The 17,634-nt window shown below is 42.5% G+C and overlaps 1 protein-coding gene and 1 long non-coding RNA gene across 2 annotated transcripts in view; both read left to right on the forward strand.

Moving 5' to 3' along the window:
* Nucleotides 1-5,099: 5,099 nt before the first annotated feature.
* On the forward strand, nucleotides 5,100-5,798 carry LOC121104223. Its single transcript, XR_005836515.1, has 2 exons — nucleotides 5,100-5,423; nucleotides 5,725-5,798. It is a non-coding gene; the product is annotated as an uncharacterized LOC121104223 (long non-coding RNA).
* A 155-nt stretch (nucleotides 5,799-5,953) lies between these two features.
* The window catches only part of LOC121104238 (inactive phospholipase C-like protein 2), a 114,635-nt gene continuing 102,954 nt past the window's right edge, over nucleotides 5,954-17,634 (forward strand). Inside the window, exon 1 of the mRNA XM_040636600.1 lies at nucleotides 5,954-6,311. Coding sequence (XP_040492534.1) covers nucleotides 5,955-6,311 — 357 coding nt within the window. The 5' untranslated portion in view covers nucleotide 5,954. The remainder of the gene's footprint in view (nucleotides 6,312-17,634) is intronic.

Raw genomic sequence — 17,634 nt, forward strand, 5'->3', positions numbered from 1 at the left:
CTCCTTACTTCTCTGGAGGACCCATGAAGACTTGACACACCAGGTCCATGAGGAGAAGGTGGCCCAGGAGGAGGAAATTTCCTCTCTCTTTGATGTAAGGCTGCCTTTCAAACCCTTGATTCTCATCCTTGCATGATTGACTTTGATTGAAGACCCCACTCCCCCTTCACCCAAAGAAGGGTTATGAAACCCTTTGGTCCTAAAAGAAAAAGATAATCACATCAGAACAGAAGAATCCAATGATCAAAAAAGACAGTCATACATGGTTTCTGATTTGGGGTTAGCTTAAGATGCAGGGGTGATGGGTGAGGTAAGGATAAATAGCATGGAGGGGAAGTTAAAGCAACTTAATTTCTGATGCATTTTATCATGTGTGAGAGTAGAATTCTAGGACTGTTGCTGACATGGTGTGGGGGACAGTGGGCCAGCTGGGAGACTTTGGAGAATGGAAATTGGAGTCAATTAGGAAACGGTAAAATATTGCCTCAGAGCACCAAGGGCCCCACTGAACACAGAAATCATACGCTCATCCAGTCAGCATGGCTATAGGATTTTTTTATCTCTCCAGCAGAGTGGCAGTGTGGGGACATGTCTGGTTGGATGTATGAAAAGCTGTAGATTGGCAAGATGGGCACAATAGAAGGACAGTGATATGAAGGGCCTAGGGTGCTGATGGGAGTGTGGTTGAAAGTCTTGGTCTTGAGGTCCAGGGAAGGGAAGAAAAACATAGACAAGAGTGCGGATGGACCAAGAGTGTGGGAGGGGGTGGAGGAAGCCCATGTTTTTCTAAGGCTGGCAGGTGGGGAAGTAAAGGCAAGTGACCAATAGAAGGGCAGAGTTTTTGGCTAGACAATGGGTTTCTGAGTTTCGGAGTTCAGAGATGAAATAGTTCTGGGGTTGGGATGTGGGCATAGGTTGATGAAGAGAAGTAAGTTGGGAGCCATACATCATACATTGGGATGTGGAAAATGATATGGTCATCAGATTTCTTAAACTCATTAAAATAAAGCAGTTCTTGAATATCATTTTGACAAAACCCCAAAATAGGCAAAATATGGAAGGCATTGGCTACACTTTGCTCATCATGCCGTTAGCAGGTAGGGTAGGAAAAAATAGGCCACTCTGTAGACTTATAAAGAACAATACAGGAAGACCTCACTTCGTGTGTGTCCTTCTCTTAAGAGAATGAACTAACACAATAGCTAATTTTATATTCCAGATTTTTGGCTTCTCTGGAAAAGTAAGATGATCCCGGCAGCATTGGGCGAGGACCCCCTTGAGGCAGCAGTAAGACTGCTTACCAGGTTATCTGAGTCCCCATCACTCCATATTGCTGCCCCACACCTGGCTGAGTGTCAGTTGCTATTTATCATTATGTTCACACTATCTTTCTTAGAGTTAGGGGGAAAGAGAAATATCTCTTATATCCAAGGCTCTTTTAAGAGTAGAAAAACAAAGATGAATCAAGAAGAATATTCCTCTGTTTTCGATATGCAAACATGTCCCTGCTGAAAACCTATAAATTATGATGCTATTATGAAACAAATCCTTCCAGCTTTACTCATTACATTATCCACCTGGCTCCTTATGGGCATTTGAGTTTGCAGTGATTCCTGTAATAAAATAAGAGTAGAGATACATTCAAATACATGCAAGCTGACAAAAGGAGCATGAAAAGCAATGGCAATTTTTAGAGCAAATAATATTGTTACTTTTGTTGATGGGATAACCTTATCAAGTCCTCAGTAATTAATAGATTCCCTCAAAGTGCTACCTACCTCAATAGCCACTGAGGATGATTTAATGAATTGTTCCTCAGTGGTTCCTCCGTGGCTAGAAAGTGTTGATGTAATTCCCTGAGTGCCCCGCTTCTTGGCAGCCATATATACTTGTAGAAGATGGAGCCAAGGAAAAAGAGTGTGAAAATGAAAGCTCTTGGCAGGTCTAACTTGCCTCTTTGGTGCTCAGAAAGAAAGGCAATTGCTACGTATCTCTTGTTAAGGATCATGATAAAATAAACAGAATCCAAGCCTTGGGAGCACACTAGATTAAAATCAACACCTTGGATGAACTCAGGAGGCAAATGGGTAGCCAGTGTGGACCAGTACATTGATATAATCTAGGATTTCCTTGAGGCATTTTGCTCTTCTACTTTTCTGCTCTACTTAAGCTCTCTCGGTAAGCATATGGGGAGCAGTCGAATATGAAGGCTCAGAGGTTGAACTGTGTCTTTGGAGAAATACAGAAATAAATGAGATTGAGATTTGGGAAATGAAAATTGTTATAATACATGGAGGGGAAAAAATAATCTGAAGGCCAAGTGCTCAGTGAGTCAGAAAAATTTAGAGAGTCGTAATGTTAGAGCCTGCGAACTGGAAACTAGATATGAATTCATAACCTAGAAGGGTATAAATGACGGCAAGAAGTCAGTAAACAGCGTCAGTGTTATTTTGGGAGGCTGAAGGAAGGTTATTATGGACCAGGGAGCCTGAATAGCTTCTGTTCTAGGCATCGAATTAAAGAGACAAACAAATAGAAGACAGTTTGAGAAGGGTGATGACAATGATTAAAAGCTGAGATGGAGTGAAACATGAAGAAAACATAAAAATAAAGCAATGTATTGCACAAGAGGATAACGAGAGTTTAAAGGTATCTGTTGGCTTTAAATGTTACGGACAAATTACTTGTGAACATCTAACCAAGTGTATATTGATATAATAAATTGGCATGAGCACCAGGAAGTTATCCAGAATGAGCATTTTATTCATATCTTGCCTGTCTCTTATTGTCCCACTCTGAAAATTTGTCTGAAGGAATCATTAGGATTTGCTGAGGAATGACTATGATATTTTGGCTCTTATTTCTAACTCTAACTTCTATGAATGTTACAATGCCATGAAAACACTTCCCCAAGATTTTGGCAAAATATTTACAATTTCTTCAATAACACTGCTCATGGAATAGGAGAAATGGAAAGCAATCACTTAGTAACTGCAGAGAGACAAGCAGGAAGGAGGAGAAATGATTGCTTACTATGCTGTTTGTGATGAGAAAAAATCTGGGTTTAGCTATTAAAAAGCCTGTTGGGAGCCGAGAAGCGCACGTGTCAGAGGGACATGCTGCTTCCCATCACCATATAGAAGAAATGGTACCTTCAGCCTGGCTGTTGGCGTGAAGAAGTACAGCTATAACATCAGCAGGCGTGTGACCAGCAGCTTGTGGGAGACAAGCACTTAGGGGGATAAAAAGGAACCTGGCAGAGGCCTTGGGCTTCTGGCATCTCTAGTTACAGGTCTGCCAAGATGCTTTGGGAAGCGTTTTAATTTAAATGCCAAGTCTATTTCAACGAAGTCTCCCTGGTTTGACCTGCTGGGAGTCCAGAGTGAGATGGATAGGTGCTCATTTTGCAGAGCATTAGGTGAATTAGAGGGTGGTTTTATAAAAAACATCCTGGACGTTTAAATCTGTATTTGTCCCCCCACTCACCAGGGGAAACTCATGGTACAAGTTGCAAGATATGCGACTCTCAGAGCATGTTACTAGTGATTGGTAAGTGTAGGAAAGGGCATAGACACCTTTAGGCAATTACTCAAAATATCAAATTTAGAGAATGTGAAGGATAAAGTCCCAGGATTTTTCCTTTCCTCCCCCTCAGCATATTCGTTCACTGGCTACTATGACTATAAATTCTATATAAAGCAGATGAAGAACCTGATTTGAATTATTTGAATAATATTTCCTTGCAAAACTATCATGACAGAAAAAAAAAATTTTTTTTTGAACCAAAACTAGGAAAAAAAAAAGGACGGGACTGAATAAAATATTAAAACATTGTGGTCCATCGATGTGAAAATATTTCTGTTAGTGTGTAGGCCCAGATTGGCTAGAGATGAATAAAAGCTTTTCTGATGGGTTACAAAAACATGAATCCAGAAGATCAGAAGAATTAAAACGCCCCCAAGAATAACACGAAGGTATTTGAAGTTGCTTCAGAGGCAGGGGCGGGTATGTATATATACGTAAAGCCCTGTTTCCTCAGAGGCTACTTGGCAGTTTGCTACAACATCTTGCTAATGAAAGCAAAGGCTTTAAGTTCACCCCCCCCCCCAGGGGACTACCCTTTGCGCCCTTCGGGAAGTGCATTCTCGGAAAAGGAAACACACTAGTTGGACTAGAACTGGGGTCCACTGGAGAAGCTCTGGAGGCTGGAGCCAGGGAACCTGGGATGGGGAGATGGGAGGGGCCAGGCTGGGTGGGGCCTCGGGTACCACCCTGCGGAGTTGGAGCCCATCTGGCCGGGGCGAGATCCTGGGGAGATATTTATGCTGGGGAGCGGCAAGATCAGGGTTGATTTTTAGGCAGGTCACTCTACCAGAAACATAGGGGAGGGGAAGAAGGGGAAAGGACCACAGAGAAGAGGGACTGGCTGCTGTGATCCTGGTAGGATCCTGCCCCCAAAGATGAGCCTGACCTAAGGCGGGGACCCGCAGCGGGCTACAGGATCCCGCGTCCCTGGCGGCGGGATCAGGAAGGACACTGGGAAGGAGGCACGACGGTGATAAATCCCTGTAGGGCGACTCGGAGGGCACAGAACAGGTTCTGCTGAGGTCCGCTACTCTTCACCTCTCGCCCCCCACCCCGCCCCGCCCAGCCCTCACTCCAGCGTCGTTGCAACCAGTTGAATGAATTCACAGTTCAGGAGCCCGGGGAAAGGAATTGGTTTCTGTATGTGAAATAGGTCTGACCCACTGGGGAAGCCCAGAGGGGAACGTCCGGAGGGCCTTTTCCCGAGCTGGGTGGTAGGCGAACGAGTCCCGCGCGCGGGCGGGGGGCAGCAGAAAGGCGCAGAGGCCGAGCCCCCGAGCCCCAGACCTTCGCTCCCGGCCCCGCGGCCTGCGCGGTCGTTGCCCCTTGGGCGCCGGGCGGGTGATTGGCAGTTGCCGCAGCTTTAGGGGAACCGGGGTATCCAGGACCCGCGGCCGCCGCCGGTTGTCGTCCGCTCGCTCGCAGCGAGGTTCCCGCGGCCCGGTGACCTGGCCTCGGCGGGAGCAGCCACGACGGCGGCGACCTCGGGTGGGAGCCCGGGCAGCTCGCGGTGGGTCGGGGGCGGTCCCCGCGGCCTACAGCCGGCAACGCCGAGCCCGGAGGAGACAGCCGCGGGCTGGGGCGGGGGTTCTGGGCTGCCCCCTTCAGGCGCTGCCCCGGCCCGCGCCGCCACTCTCACGGCCAGGCGGCCCCTGCCCGCTGTGCGCTTCCTCTCGGTGCCGCAGGCCTCAGCCGGGACCCGGGGGGGCGCGGCGGGGCTCGGCACGCGACGGCCTCTGGGGAGTTGGGGTACTGAGAGACCCGGCTTCACCTCCCGCCCGCCTAGGGCCGCGAGACCCTCGGGAGGCGCCTCCGCCGCTTCCCTTCTTGAGCCCTAGGTGGGCAACCCAGCCCGGGGCTGGGCGCCGGGTTCCCGCGTGATGCGCGCTCCGATCCCGGGGCCGGGGGGCGGGGGTGCCCTAAGTCTCCGGGGAGAGCGCCCCGAGGCCCTGAGGCGGCCGCCGCGTTACCTCGGGGGGGTGCCCCGTGGCCTGGTGGGCGCCCGGCCCGCGCGGGTTATTTTTGGCGCCCGCGGCGGCGCGTGTGCCAGGGCGTGTTTTCCTTCCCCAGGTACTGGGAGCCCGGGCCCCGCCGCCGCCGCGGGAGCTGACTTGTGTCTCTCTCTCCTCTCCCCTGCAGGAATCTTCCGATAATTCTGCCGCCACGACTTGAACCGTGTGCGAGGAGAGCTCGAAACAAACATCACATCTAAATTAAAAAAAAAAAAAAAAAAAAAAGCGGAAGAAGCGGCCGAGGAGGCGGCGGCGGGAGGAGGAGAGGAGGAGGGGCCGCGCGCGGCGGCCCGAGGCGGCGGCGGGGACGCGGGGACGCGGGGACGCGGCTTTGTGCTGGCGGGTCGTGGGGCGCCCATGGCGGAGTGCGGCCGGGGGGGCGCCGCCGGCGGGGCCCTGCCCACCTCCCCGGGCCCGACCCTCGGCTCCAAGGGCGTCCTGAAAGCTGGAGCCGGGGAAGGCGGCGGCGGCGGCGGCGGCAGCGGCGGCAGCGGCGGCGGGGGAGGTCGCCTCGGCCACGGGCGGGCGCGCTATGACAGCGGCGGGGTTTCCAACGGAGACTGCAGCCTCGGCGTGTCCGGGGACGAAGCCCGAGCCAGCCCCGCCAGGGGACCCCGCGGCGCTGCGCTCGCCCCGACCCCCAGCCCGGCCGCCTGCCCCCTCCCCCGGGAGAGCAAACCCAGCGGCCTGCCCCGCCGGAGCAGCATCATAAAGGTAGGTGGGAGAAGGGGGCTCATCGCCCACCCCCAGCCACCCCTGGGGTCAGTTCCCAAGAGGGGAGTGGTAGGTGGAAGGAGGGGGCTGTAAGAGGAGTCCCCTGCTAACGGGAACCACTGGAGCACCGGTACTTGAGTTGCTGGAGCAGGCATTGGATGCAAATGGCATTTGGAAAGAATGGAGAGGTGATCCCTAATGTGCAGGGGGATCTGTGCTCAAACATTCCCCAGTTGAACTTGGGGCTGTCATCTCTCCCAGGACTAGCCTGGCATTACGGCCTGTACGTGGTTGGGCAGGACATGCTTTTCTGTGGTAGCCTTGGCTGGTAACAGACTCCCTGTAAGGTGTCTATTGTATGTTAAAGACACTGGTTTTGTGAAAACATTTTCTTAAAAATCCCAGATGGTGAACAGAGCTTATTTAATAGGCTTCTTCTGATCTGTATCTAGTTGCCTCTAGCAAATGGTTTTACTTGTAGGGTGCAGAAATCTCCGGTCACTCAGTCACACAGGGGAATGGAGTTTCTGAACATAAATGAAGATTTCCGCTTTCTTAGGCTCAAAAGCACTGAGACATTACAGTTCTGCACAATTTAATCTTTTCCTTGCTGCAGTAGGCAGGCCTCCAGTTCTGTGGAAGTACTTTTGAGCAGTTTGCTTGGTTTTGATATTTTTTGCATAGTGTTACTTAGCAGAAGAAAGCCAGCAATTGTTTTGTGCATTTTAAACTCAAAAAGTAATATTAGGAACTCCTCTGAGTTTGCGGTGGTTTCATTCTAATATTACATTTTGGTCTGCAATGTAAAAATATTTCTCGTGACATGAAGTGAAAAAAAATAGTTGATGAGCTAAGAAGAGCAGAGCCTTAGGCAAGAGTAGCTCATTCTGCTTACGTTCAGAGCAAATATGAAAACATTGCTCTCTGAAAATCAAGGGGTTACCAGGACAGTGAGCAGTAAAGCACATTGACAGGGCTGCACCCACCCTTCCTGTGGTTGATAACCCATGGGAGAGAGGGCAAAACACGCCACAGTAAAGAGAGTTGGCACTGGTGGTATTTGAAATTTAATTGGACCTTCAGAAGTCTTCTAAGTACTCTGTAGCGTCTCATGGTGTTATCAGCTTCTGCAGTAATCTGGTGAAATATACCACCTTCCTACTCTCTGTAACAGGCAGTTGTGAAACTGCTTTTCGCTTTGTCATCTGTTTGTACAGTTTATGTCTGGGCAAGGGCACAAGTGAAGGACTTAAAGATCAAGTGTATTAACTACCTGCAGTAGGCATTGAGAGTTTAAGGAAAGTAACCTATTTTTGCTGCATACCTGGCTTTTAAAAGGTGACTTTATATTTTCTTTTACTCTGTAGCTTATGTTTCCATGGAAGTTGCTTTCAACTATGCGTGATAATCAATCCTGTTAGCAGGGTTATGTGTCATGTCTGTTTTTATTGGCTATCAGATACTTGTAGTGATATCGCATTGTGGTGTTAATGACATTTGAGGTGAAAATTCCAGAGAAGATACCAGCCTACCTAATTTTAATTTTATCCCCCAATTTTATGGAGGGCCTTTTTTTTTTTTTTTAATCAAGCTTTATTGGTGTCCATAGCGGGATCCACAGTGTAACTTATTTAATTAAAACAGCTGTTTTAGTTTTATGTTCAGAATGGGAAGAAGGATGATTTGCCAATATTTCTGATATGTGGAATTGAGACTTTGTTGGTAGATATCATTTCTTCATTGAAGATTCTAGAAGCACATAGGGAAATCATTAATTATTCAGCAATCACTGGTTTTTGAAGTTTGAAACTTTGAAAGATATCTTTGTCATTTTTCTTTTTCCTAATGAAGGCAGGTGGTTTCTTGTTCAGAGTTGTATCCCTGGATACACATTGCCAGGAACATAGTAGGGGCTCAATAGATTGCTTCCTGAATGAATGGAGGCATGATAAGGAAGTACATGTTTTCTCTAAGTTCTGTTAATTTCTAAAATTGGTGGTTTGGTACTTACCCCTAGTCTTATATCTTGTTCATTTTCTTATACCTCCCAAGATGACTTGATTTTCTCCTTTTTCTTTCCTTTGTGTCAATGTGCATTTTCTTAAACACCCTTTGAAACTATGGAAATAGCTTTGAAAGTTGATCAAGCCTGGGTTATAGAAAGGGGTATGCTATATTTGAGTAGGTAACTAACTTGGTGTATTTCCCCTTGAATTGGTAGGATCAAGATTTAGAAACTCAGCGTGGTATTTTCTACAGACATAACAGTATGAAGACGATATTCTGATAGAATAAAGAAATCTTTAACGTCAAATTTCATAAAGCAATGAATAGGGCACAGACATTTTTGTCACATGAATGGCAGAAATTATTTCACTTTTGTTAAAAAACAACAACAAACTTAACAGAAGCTCAGGTAAAAAAGCACTAGTGACATCTTTCCCAGGTTTCCTTATGTTCTTTTTGAATATAAGGGATGAATTCAGTCAGGTGATGGAAAGATAGAGGTGGGAATAGATGGGTAAGCAAGGTGATAATTGGGGGGATGAGGGCATGGCAGGGAGTTGCTAGCCAGTATTGATGGGGTTGCTTTGGTTGAAATGTTGGGCTTGTGAGCTATGCCTGTTTCCTAGCTTCCATTTTCATTACCATCTTGACATTCCTCTTAGGTGGGGATCCCCAAGTGAGAGGGAGAAATAACAGCCCATATGTGATGAGCAGTGGGCACAGAAAGGGGATTATTGCTGAGATGCAGGACATATGCAGAAATACACTGTGGGCTGACCAGAATTATATTTCTCATTTAAAATGATTTCTTTGGAACTCCATCTGTTTTGTAAATATGGTGTTGAGTAAGAAATTGTTGTAAAACTACATTTTCTGCCAAAATAGATGTACAGATCTGTACAAAAAAGAGCTCCTTGGTTATGGTAACAGTGTTGATGAAAAATTCAGAGTGAGCAGCCCTATAGAATCTTTTACAAATACATCGAGAACATAAATAAATCATGGAATTCATCACCAGCCTTCTCTGCTTTTCCTTAGCTTATTGGAAATCATGCTACACTTTTTAGATTATTTACAAAGGCCCACTACCAAATTTTGAGGGAAGCGGCCATTGTGTTTGTCATCTTAAGTAATCTAGTAAACGAAAACACCACTTTCATTTTCTCTTTCCATATTTCATTTCATCACACCATTTGGTATAATCCACGCTTTCTTTTGAAACAGTCAATTTGCTTAATTGTTCAGGCGACTTCCATTTTTTACAAATAGCTCAAGCCTTTAATTCAAAGACCTGGTCTAAAAATGTGAAGTAGCATTTTAGGCCTTAGATTTCCTTTTAATTTTAGAAATAAATGAAGTTAAAATGCCCATTAAAGTGGTTTATTTTCGGGGAGCCTGGGTGGCACAGTCGTTAAGCGTCTGCCTTCGGCTCAGGGCGTGATCCTGGCGTTACGGGATAGAGCCCCACATCAGGCTCCTCTGCTAGGAGCCTGCTTCTTCCTCTCCCACTCCCCCTGCTTGTGTTCCCTCTCTCGCTGGCTGTCTTTGTCAACTAAATAAATAAAATCTTTAAAAAAAAAATAAAGTGGTTTATTTTAATTAAAACTGAGTATTATCAGTACTTTTAAAAAGGTGATATAATTTGCATAAAGTAAAATTTGCTCTTGTTGGTATCCAGTTCTATGAGACTTGACAAACACCCACATTCATGTAAACACCATTACAGTCAAAATATTAGAACAGTCTCATCACTCTCAAAAAATTCTCCCAGTCCCCCTGTGGCAATCATTGATCTTAGGTACTTTTTTGATAAGTAGGAACTACAGCCATTGCATTATTTTGGTAGTTAAGAGTAATAACAATAGGCCCTATTTATTAAACACTATGCGCAAAACACATGAAGAGTGCTTAACATAATTCTGTGACTTGGTCCTGCCACAGAGAGGTGAACCACTCTCTGAAGGGGCCAGAGCTGGCTTTTGTACCCCATTTTGGTATGGCGTCACTCCACTGCCCCCCAGATTACTCTGGCAGTTTTAAATTTTCTCTATCATTAAGGCAGCACTGGTGGTTTGGATTGCCAGATTTAATTTTTCCCTTTAAACTTAGGGGTTACTGGAGGGAACCAAAGACTCTGAGGCAGAAGTCGAGAGCTCTTAGAGCCAGGCAGCTGTGGTTACTTGTTTGGGCTGCTTGATCAGAGCCTCCAGCTTCATTGGGACAGTGGCTTGATCTTGCCCAAGGTAGCAGCCCTTACTTTCCTTAACACCATTATCGTTACTATCACAGTATCAGGGTGTGTAGGGGAAGCACTTTTACTGCCTTTACATCCGGGTATGTCCTTATGTCTCGATGCTGAGCGTCCCAAGGTGGGAAGAAGCAGACGTTTGCATCTATTATACATTTAAACAAAATTAAATTATATTTAAATAAAATAATAAAAAGTACATATGGATATTATATTGGCTTATGGTTTAAATAAATTAGACTCCTTGCGGGCAAAACCTGGGCTATATTTATCAGTTCTGCATGGATAACAGGCACTCAATAACCATTTCTTGAAATGGATCTTAATATAATATCTGCATTTGGCTTTAGATTTTTTTTTTTTCAAATGGCAGAGAAGGGGCGACAACCACATGCCCCGCAAACTTGTGGGCGTATCACAAATATTAAAGAAACAGTAACTGGTTCACAAAGTGAGTTTGTCCGGATAGCTAGGCAGTCTGGATCATTTAGGTCAGAAAACTCTAATGCCCAGTCGGTAACTCGCCACTTCACTTTGTCCTAATGCATTTTAGGCCACATAAGATAACTATTGGAAGGCCGGGGCATGGTTGCTTGTCTCAGCCTACTCAAAGAGCTTTTGTCACAATTCAGAGTTCAGTTTTCAGGAGTAATCAGGGGGTATTAATTTTCATACCCTAAAAATTACTTGCCCCCCTTCTTGTTTTCCAGCCTCTCCTCAAAACAGTTGTTTGATCTCTGTTGTTTTTTTCACCAAATCCAAATAGACAACTGACAGGAAATTGTTAATTTTTTTTAATTGATGATCTTGGTCACTCAAGTTATTTTCTTAGAATGCTCTCTCCCAGAATCTTTTCAGTTCCTTTTATAGTTCTGTGTGCTCTGCAAAGGGTGCTAAACTAGACTGTTCTTCTTTTTTCCTTTTTAAAAATACTTTAGTTACCCATTCCTCATTATTCAACAAAATAGGGCAGTGTTATTTACAGCCTAAAATGCAGACATAAATGAAGTATGAACATTCATATCTTCTCTCCAGACTTTATTCTATACATATATGTTCAAGAATAGATGCTTTAGGGGACTTGGGTGGCTCAGTCGGTGAAGCATCCAGCTCTTGATCTCAGCTCAGGTCTTGATCTCAGGGTTGTGAGCAGATTGGGCTCCATGCCCAGCTACTTAAAAAAAAAAAAAAAAAAAGAAAGAATAGATGCTCTATTTCTTATTAATACTAAGTTTTGGCTGTCATTAGTCATCTACCAGGCCTCTAGATTAGTTTAGCTTTTTTAGTTTATATTTTTTATTTTATATTATATTATTTTTATTTTATATTAATGGGATTCTGTAGTGCAAGGGATATTCAAATTTTTTTTTTTTTTTTTTTTACCAGTTTACCAGACACTGTGTTTGCAAGCTGTCTGACTGGCTTTTTTCTACTGGTAATAGTGGTAGATCAAGAGGGTTGTGCTTGGCATAAGAGTATCAGTAGTGACTCAAGTCAGAACCACCGGGGAAGTTTCAGTAGTACCTATTTTCCTTGTGTCAGAATAATTGCATAGCTTTAGAGCACTCAAAGTATGTAATTAATCACACTGAGGTTTCATGACAATTATGTGAACGGTCCAGGCTGCTGGCAGGACACTTGATACCTGCCTAGTTCCAAGGTGTAGAGGAGGGCAGGTGGCTAGGCACTGCTGGCCACCAGTGCTTGGTCACTTGGCAGGGGTACTTAGGTAAAACATGTTCTAGCTAATACTTTCAGCTGGGCTGGACTCCGAGGTCTTGGGGTGCACTCTGGGGTCTTGGGCTGCATTCAGGCCACATGTTGCATGTCTGGATTATTCAGGAGGCAGAATAGTGGTGAGAAAAATAGAGGGTGTGGAGTTAAGTGCTTGGATCAGATTCTAGCTCCCCCTCTTCCTTTCTGTGTGGCCTTGGGGAAGATATTTAAGTCTGTGTGTCTAGTTACATAGTCTCTAAAATGGAAAGAATAACACTCTCCCCCCATATCATTGTGGTGAAGATTAAGTGAGATGATGTGTGCATGAAATATTCAGAGCAGTGCATGGTGCCTAAGAGGCACTCAATAAGCACTACCTAGTATGTTTGTTTTTCTGATTTTTAGTTTCTCTTAGAGTTTACCCTGAGAGGAGCAAACTCACTTAGCTCCATTTGAGTTGGAGATCTGCCATGCCCATTTTGGAAGTTTTGTCTTTTGAAATATGCAGAATGTACCCAGAGAGATTTCTCAGACATATTCTAAAGATGGTTTCGAAAAAGATTTGTTTTGGTGCCTTTCTAAATCTGATTCCTCAGTACAACAGTGCGCATGCGTCAGTCGCTCCCGCTAAGTGATCGGAGGGTCCTGAACATCGGTTTCATTGAGCCGAGCATCCGTATGTCTTGATCTGCCCAGGACAGTCCAGGTTTACACCTTTTGTCCTGACAAAATTATTAGTAGTGTCTCCTTTCACTCTCAAAGGCATCCTGGTTTGGGTGATAAATAATGTGGTCACCGTGCCGATCTGCTATGCTGGAGCCCCGTGCACCTGCTCTCCCTGCCTTTACATTGACAACTCTCTTTTCTCAGCCTGGGTGCTTTCCTCCTCGGTGCTGTCTTCAAGGGCTTCTGCAGGTAATCACTTCTTAGAATGAATTGTTCTTTTCTCTGTCTTCCAGCCACCACCTTGTCTGTATCTCTATACAGCCGCGTTTCCTTCTGCCTCTTAGGTAACTTCATCTTACTCACCTTGAGTTTACAAAGACACCTAGTTTAATGTCTTGTGAAAAGCATGTTTTTAGGTATATACTTGTTGAATAAATGTGTGAATGGATGAATAAATAGGCATGGATGTTGTACCTTAGGGTTTCAAACAAGATATTATTTAAACTTCAACTATTTTTTTAAATTGAGGTAAAATTGATATAAACATTTTATTAGTGTCAGGTGTACATCATAGTAATTTGATGTTTGTATGTATTACAAAGTGATCTTCACAATAAGTCTAGTTGCCATCACCATATAGTGGGTCCCCTTCCCCATCGCGTCCACCCCCAAGACTGTTCCCTTTTGATAACCAACAATCTGTTCTCCATATCTACAAGCTTTGTTTTATAATGTTTGTTCCTTTGCTTTTTGAATTCCACGTGAAATCATATGATAGGTTTTGCCTTTCTCTGTCTGATTTATTTCCCTTAGCATAATAACTAAACATAACTCAAGGTCCATCCATGTTGTCACAAATGGCAAGATTTCATTCTTTTTATGACTGCATAGTGTTCCATTGTATAACCCGTGTCTTCTTTATCCATTCATCCATCAGTGGACACTTAGGTTGTTTCCATGTCTTAGCTATTGTAAATAATGCTGCAATGAACATAGGGGTACCTATATATTTCAAGGTAGTATTTTTGTTTTCTTTGAATAAGTGCCCAGAAGTGGAATTGCTGGATCATATGGTAGTTGTGTTTTTAATTTTTTGAGGAGCCTCCATATTTTCCATAGTGGCTGCACCAATTTGTATTCCCACCAATGGTGTACAAGGGTTCCCTTTTCTCCACATCCTATATAAGACCTGTTATTTCTTATCTTTTTAATAATAACCATTCTAACAGGTATGAGGTGATATCTCATTGTGGTTTTGATTTGCATTTCCCTGATAATTATATTTACCATCCTTTCATGTGTCTGTTGGCTACCTGTATGTATGTCTCCTTTGGAAAAATTGTCTATTTATATCTTAGGCCTATTTTTTATTTGGATTTTTTTTTTTTACTATTGATTATATGAGGTTTTTAAAAAAAATGTATTTTAGATGTTAATCCCTTATCAGATCTATCATTTGGAAATACTTTCTACTATTTACTAGTTTGCCTTTTCATTTTGTTGGTAGTTTTCTTGGCTGTGTACAAGTGTTTGAGTTTGATATAGGCCCACTTATTTTTGTTTTTGTTGTCTTCGCTTTTAGAGTCAGATAAAAACAATTTAATGCCAAGACCAATGTCAAAGAGTTTATTGCCTATGTTTTCTTCTAGGAGTTTCATGGTTTTAGATCTTACATTCAAGTCTTCAGTCCCTTTTGGATTAATTTTTATGTATGGTCTAAGATAGTGGTCTAGTTTCATTCTTTTGCATGTGATTGTCCAGTTTTCCCAGCACTATTTATTGAAAAGACTGTACTTTCCCCATTATATGTTCTTGGCTCCTTTTTTATGTGTTAATTGACCATATATGTGTGGCTTTTCTTTGGGGCTCTCTATTCTGTTCCTTTGATCTGTGTGTCCGTTTTTGTGCCAATACCACCATACCGTTTTGATTATTATAGCTTTGTAGTATAGTTTGAAATCAGAGTATGATACCTCTGGCTTTGTTCTTTCTCAAGATTGCCTTGGCCATTTGGGGTCTTTTGTGGTTCCATACAAATTTTAGAATTATTTGTTCTAGTTCTGTGAAAAATGCCGTTGGAATTTTGATAGGGATAACACTGAATCTGTAGAATGCTTTGGGTACTATGGACATTTTAATAATATTAATTCTTCCAGTCCATGAGCCTGGAATATTTTTCCATTTATTTGTGTCTTTTTCATTTCTTTCTTCAGGGCCTTATAGTTTTCAGTGTACAGAATTTCCACCACCTTGATTAAATTTATTTTTAGGTATTTTATTCTTTTTGTTGCAATTGTAAATGGGATCTAAAAAAACTCCTTCTGATAGTTCATTATTAGTGTATAGAAATGTAACAGATTTCTGTATATTGATTTTGTATCCTGCAACTTTACTGAATTAATTAACAGTTTTTCATTGAAGTCTTTAGGGTCATGTTATCTGCAAATGGTGACAGTTTTACTTCTTCCTTTTTAATTTGAATGCTCTTTATTTCTTTTTCTTGTCTAATTGCTCTGGCTAGAATTTTTAATACCGTGTTGAATAAAGTGGCAAGACAAGGGCATCCTTGTCTTGTTCCTGATCTTAAGAGAAAAACTTTCAGCTTTTCACTGTTGAGTATGAGGTTAGCTGTGGGTTTGTCATATATGGCCTTTATTATGTTGAGGTACATGCCATCTATACCAACATTGTTGAGAGTTTTTTTCATAAATGGATATTGAATTTTGTCAAATCCTTTTTCTGCATTTATTAAGATGACCACATAATTTTTCTCCTTCATTTTTTAAATGTGGAGTATCTTGTTGATTGATTTGTGGATATTGAATTATCCTTGCATCCCTAGAATAAATCCCATTTGATCATGGTGTATGATCCTTTTAATGTGTTCTCGAATTTGGTTTGCTAATATATTGTTGAGCAGTTTTGCATCTATGTTCATCAGGGATATTGGCCTGTAATTTTCTTATGGTGTTCTTGTTAGGTTTTGGTATCAGGATAATGCTGGCCTCGTAAAATGAGTTTGGAAGCATTCCCTTCTCTTCAGTGTTTTGGAAGAGTTGAGAAGGATAGTTATTGAATCTTTTTTTTTTTTTTTTAAGATTTTATTTATTTATTTGACTGAGATAGAGACAGCCAGCGAGAGAGGGAACACAAGCAGGGAGAGTGGGAGAGGAAGAAGCAGGCTCATAGCAGAGGAGCCTGATGTGGGGCTCGATCGCATAACGCCGGGATCACGCCCTGAGCCAAAGGCAGACGCTTAACCGCTGTGCCACCCAGGCGCCCCTAGTTATTGAATCTTAATTGAATATTTGGTAGAATTCATCAGTAAAGCCATCTGGTCCTGGACTTTTGTTTTTGAGTATTGATTCAGTCTCCTTACTGGTCATTGGTCTGTTCAGATTTTCTATTTTTTCATGATTCAGTCTTGAAAGATTGAATGTTTCTACAAATTTATCCATTTCTTCTAGGTCGTCAACAGTCAATGACTTTTTGGTGTGTAATTATTCATGGTAGTCTCTTATGATGCTTTGTATTTCTGTGGTATTCATTGTAACTTTCTCATTTCTGATTTATTTGTGTCTTCTTTTTTTTTCTTTGTGAGTCTAGTTAAAGGATTGTCAATTTTGCTTATCTTTTTAAAGAACCACCTCTTAGTTTCATTGATCATTTCTAATTTTTGTTCTATTTCATTTATTTTTGCTCTGGTCTTCATTATTTCCTTCTTTCTGCTAACTCTGGGCTTTGTTTTCTTCTTTTTCTAGTTCCTTTAGGTGTTAAGTTGGATTATTTATTTGAGATTTTTTGTATTTCTTGAGGTAGGCTTTTATCACTATGGACTTCCCTCTTAGAACTGTTTTTTTGTTGCATCCCATAGATTTTGGACTATTGTATTTCCATTTTCATTTGTTTTAAGGTATGTTTTGATTTCCCCTTTGATGTCTTCATTGACCCATTGGTTGTTCAATAGCATGTTGTTTAATCTCCACATGTTTGTGATTTTTCGTTTTTTTCTTGTAATTGATTTCTAGTTTCATACCATTGTGGTCAGAGCAGAAGCTTGATATGATTTCAGTCTTCTTCAATTTACTGTGATGTTTTGTGGCCTAACACATGATCTGTCCTGGAGAATGTAACATATAAATTTGAGAAGAATGTGTATCCTGCTGCTTTTGGATGGAATGTTTTATATATACACCAATTAATATATCTTTATATCCATCTGGTCTATCCATGTCAATATATCTGTTGTCCATCTGGTCTAAAGTGTTATTTAAGGTCAGTATCTACTTATTGATTTTCTGTCTGGATGATCTATCCATTGATGTAAGTGGTTATTAAAGTCCCCTACTATTTTTGTATTGCTGTCAATTTCTCCCCTTAGGGCTGTTAATATTTGCTTTACATATTTAGGTGCTCCTATTTTGGTTGCATCAATATTTACAAATGTTACATTCTTTTTGTTGGATTGATACCATTATCATTATGTACTGCCCTTTATTTTGTCTTCTATGATACTCTTTGTTTTAAAGTCTATTTTGTCTGATATAAGTATAGCTGCACCAGCTTTCTTTCTTTTTTTTTTTTTTTAATAATGATTTTTTATTATATTATGTTAGTCACCATACAGTACATCCCCGGTTTTCAATGTAAGGCTCGATGATTCATTAGTTGTGTATAACACCCAGT

Source organism: Ursus maritimus, unplaced genomic scaffold (assembly GCF_017311325.1).
Source record: "Ursus maritimus isolate PB19 unplaced genomic scaffold, ASM1731132v1 scaffold_20, whole genome shotgun sequence".
NCBI lineage: Eukaryota > Metazoa > Chordata > Mammalia > Carnivora > Ursidae > Ursus > Ursus maritimus.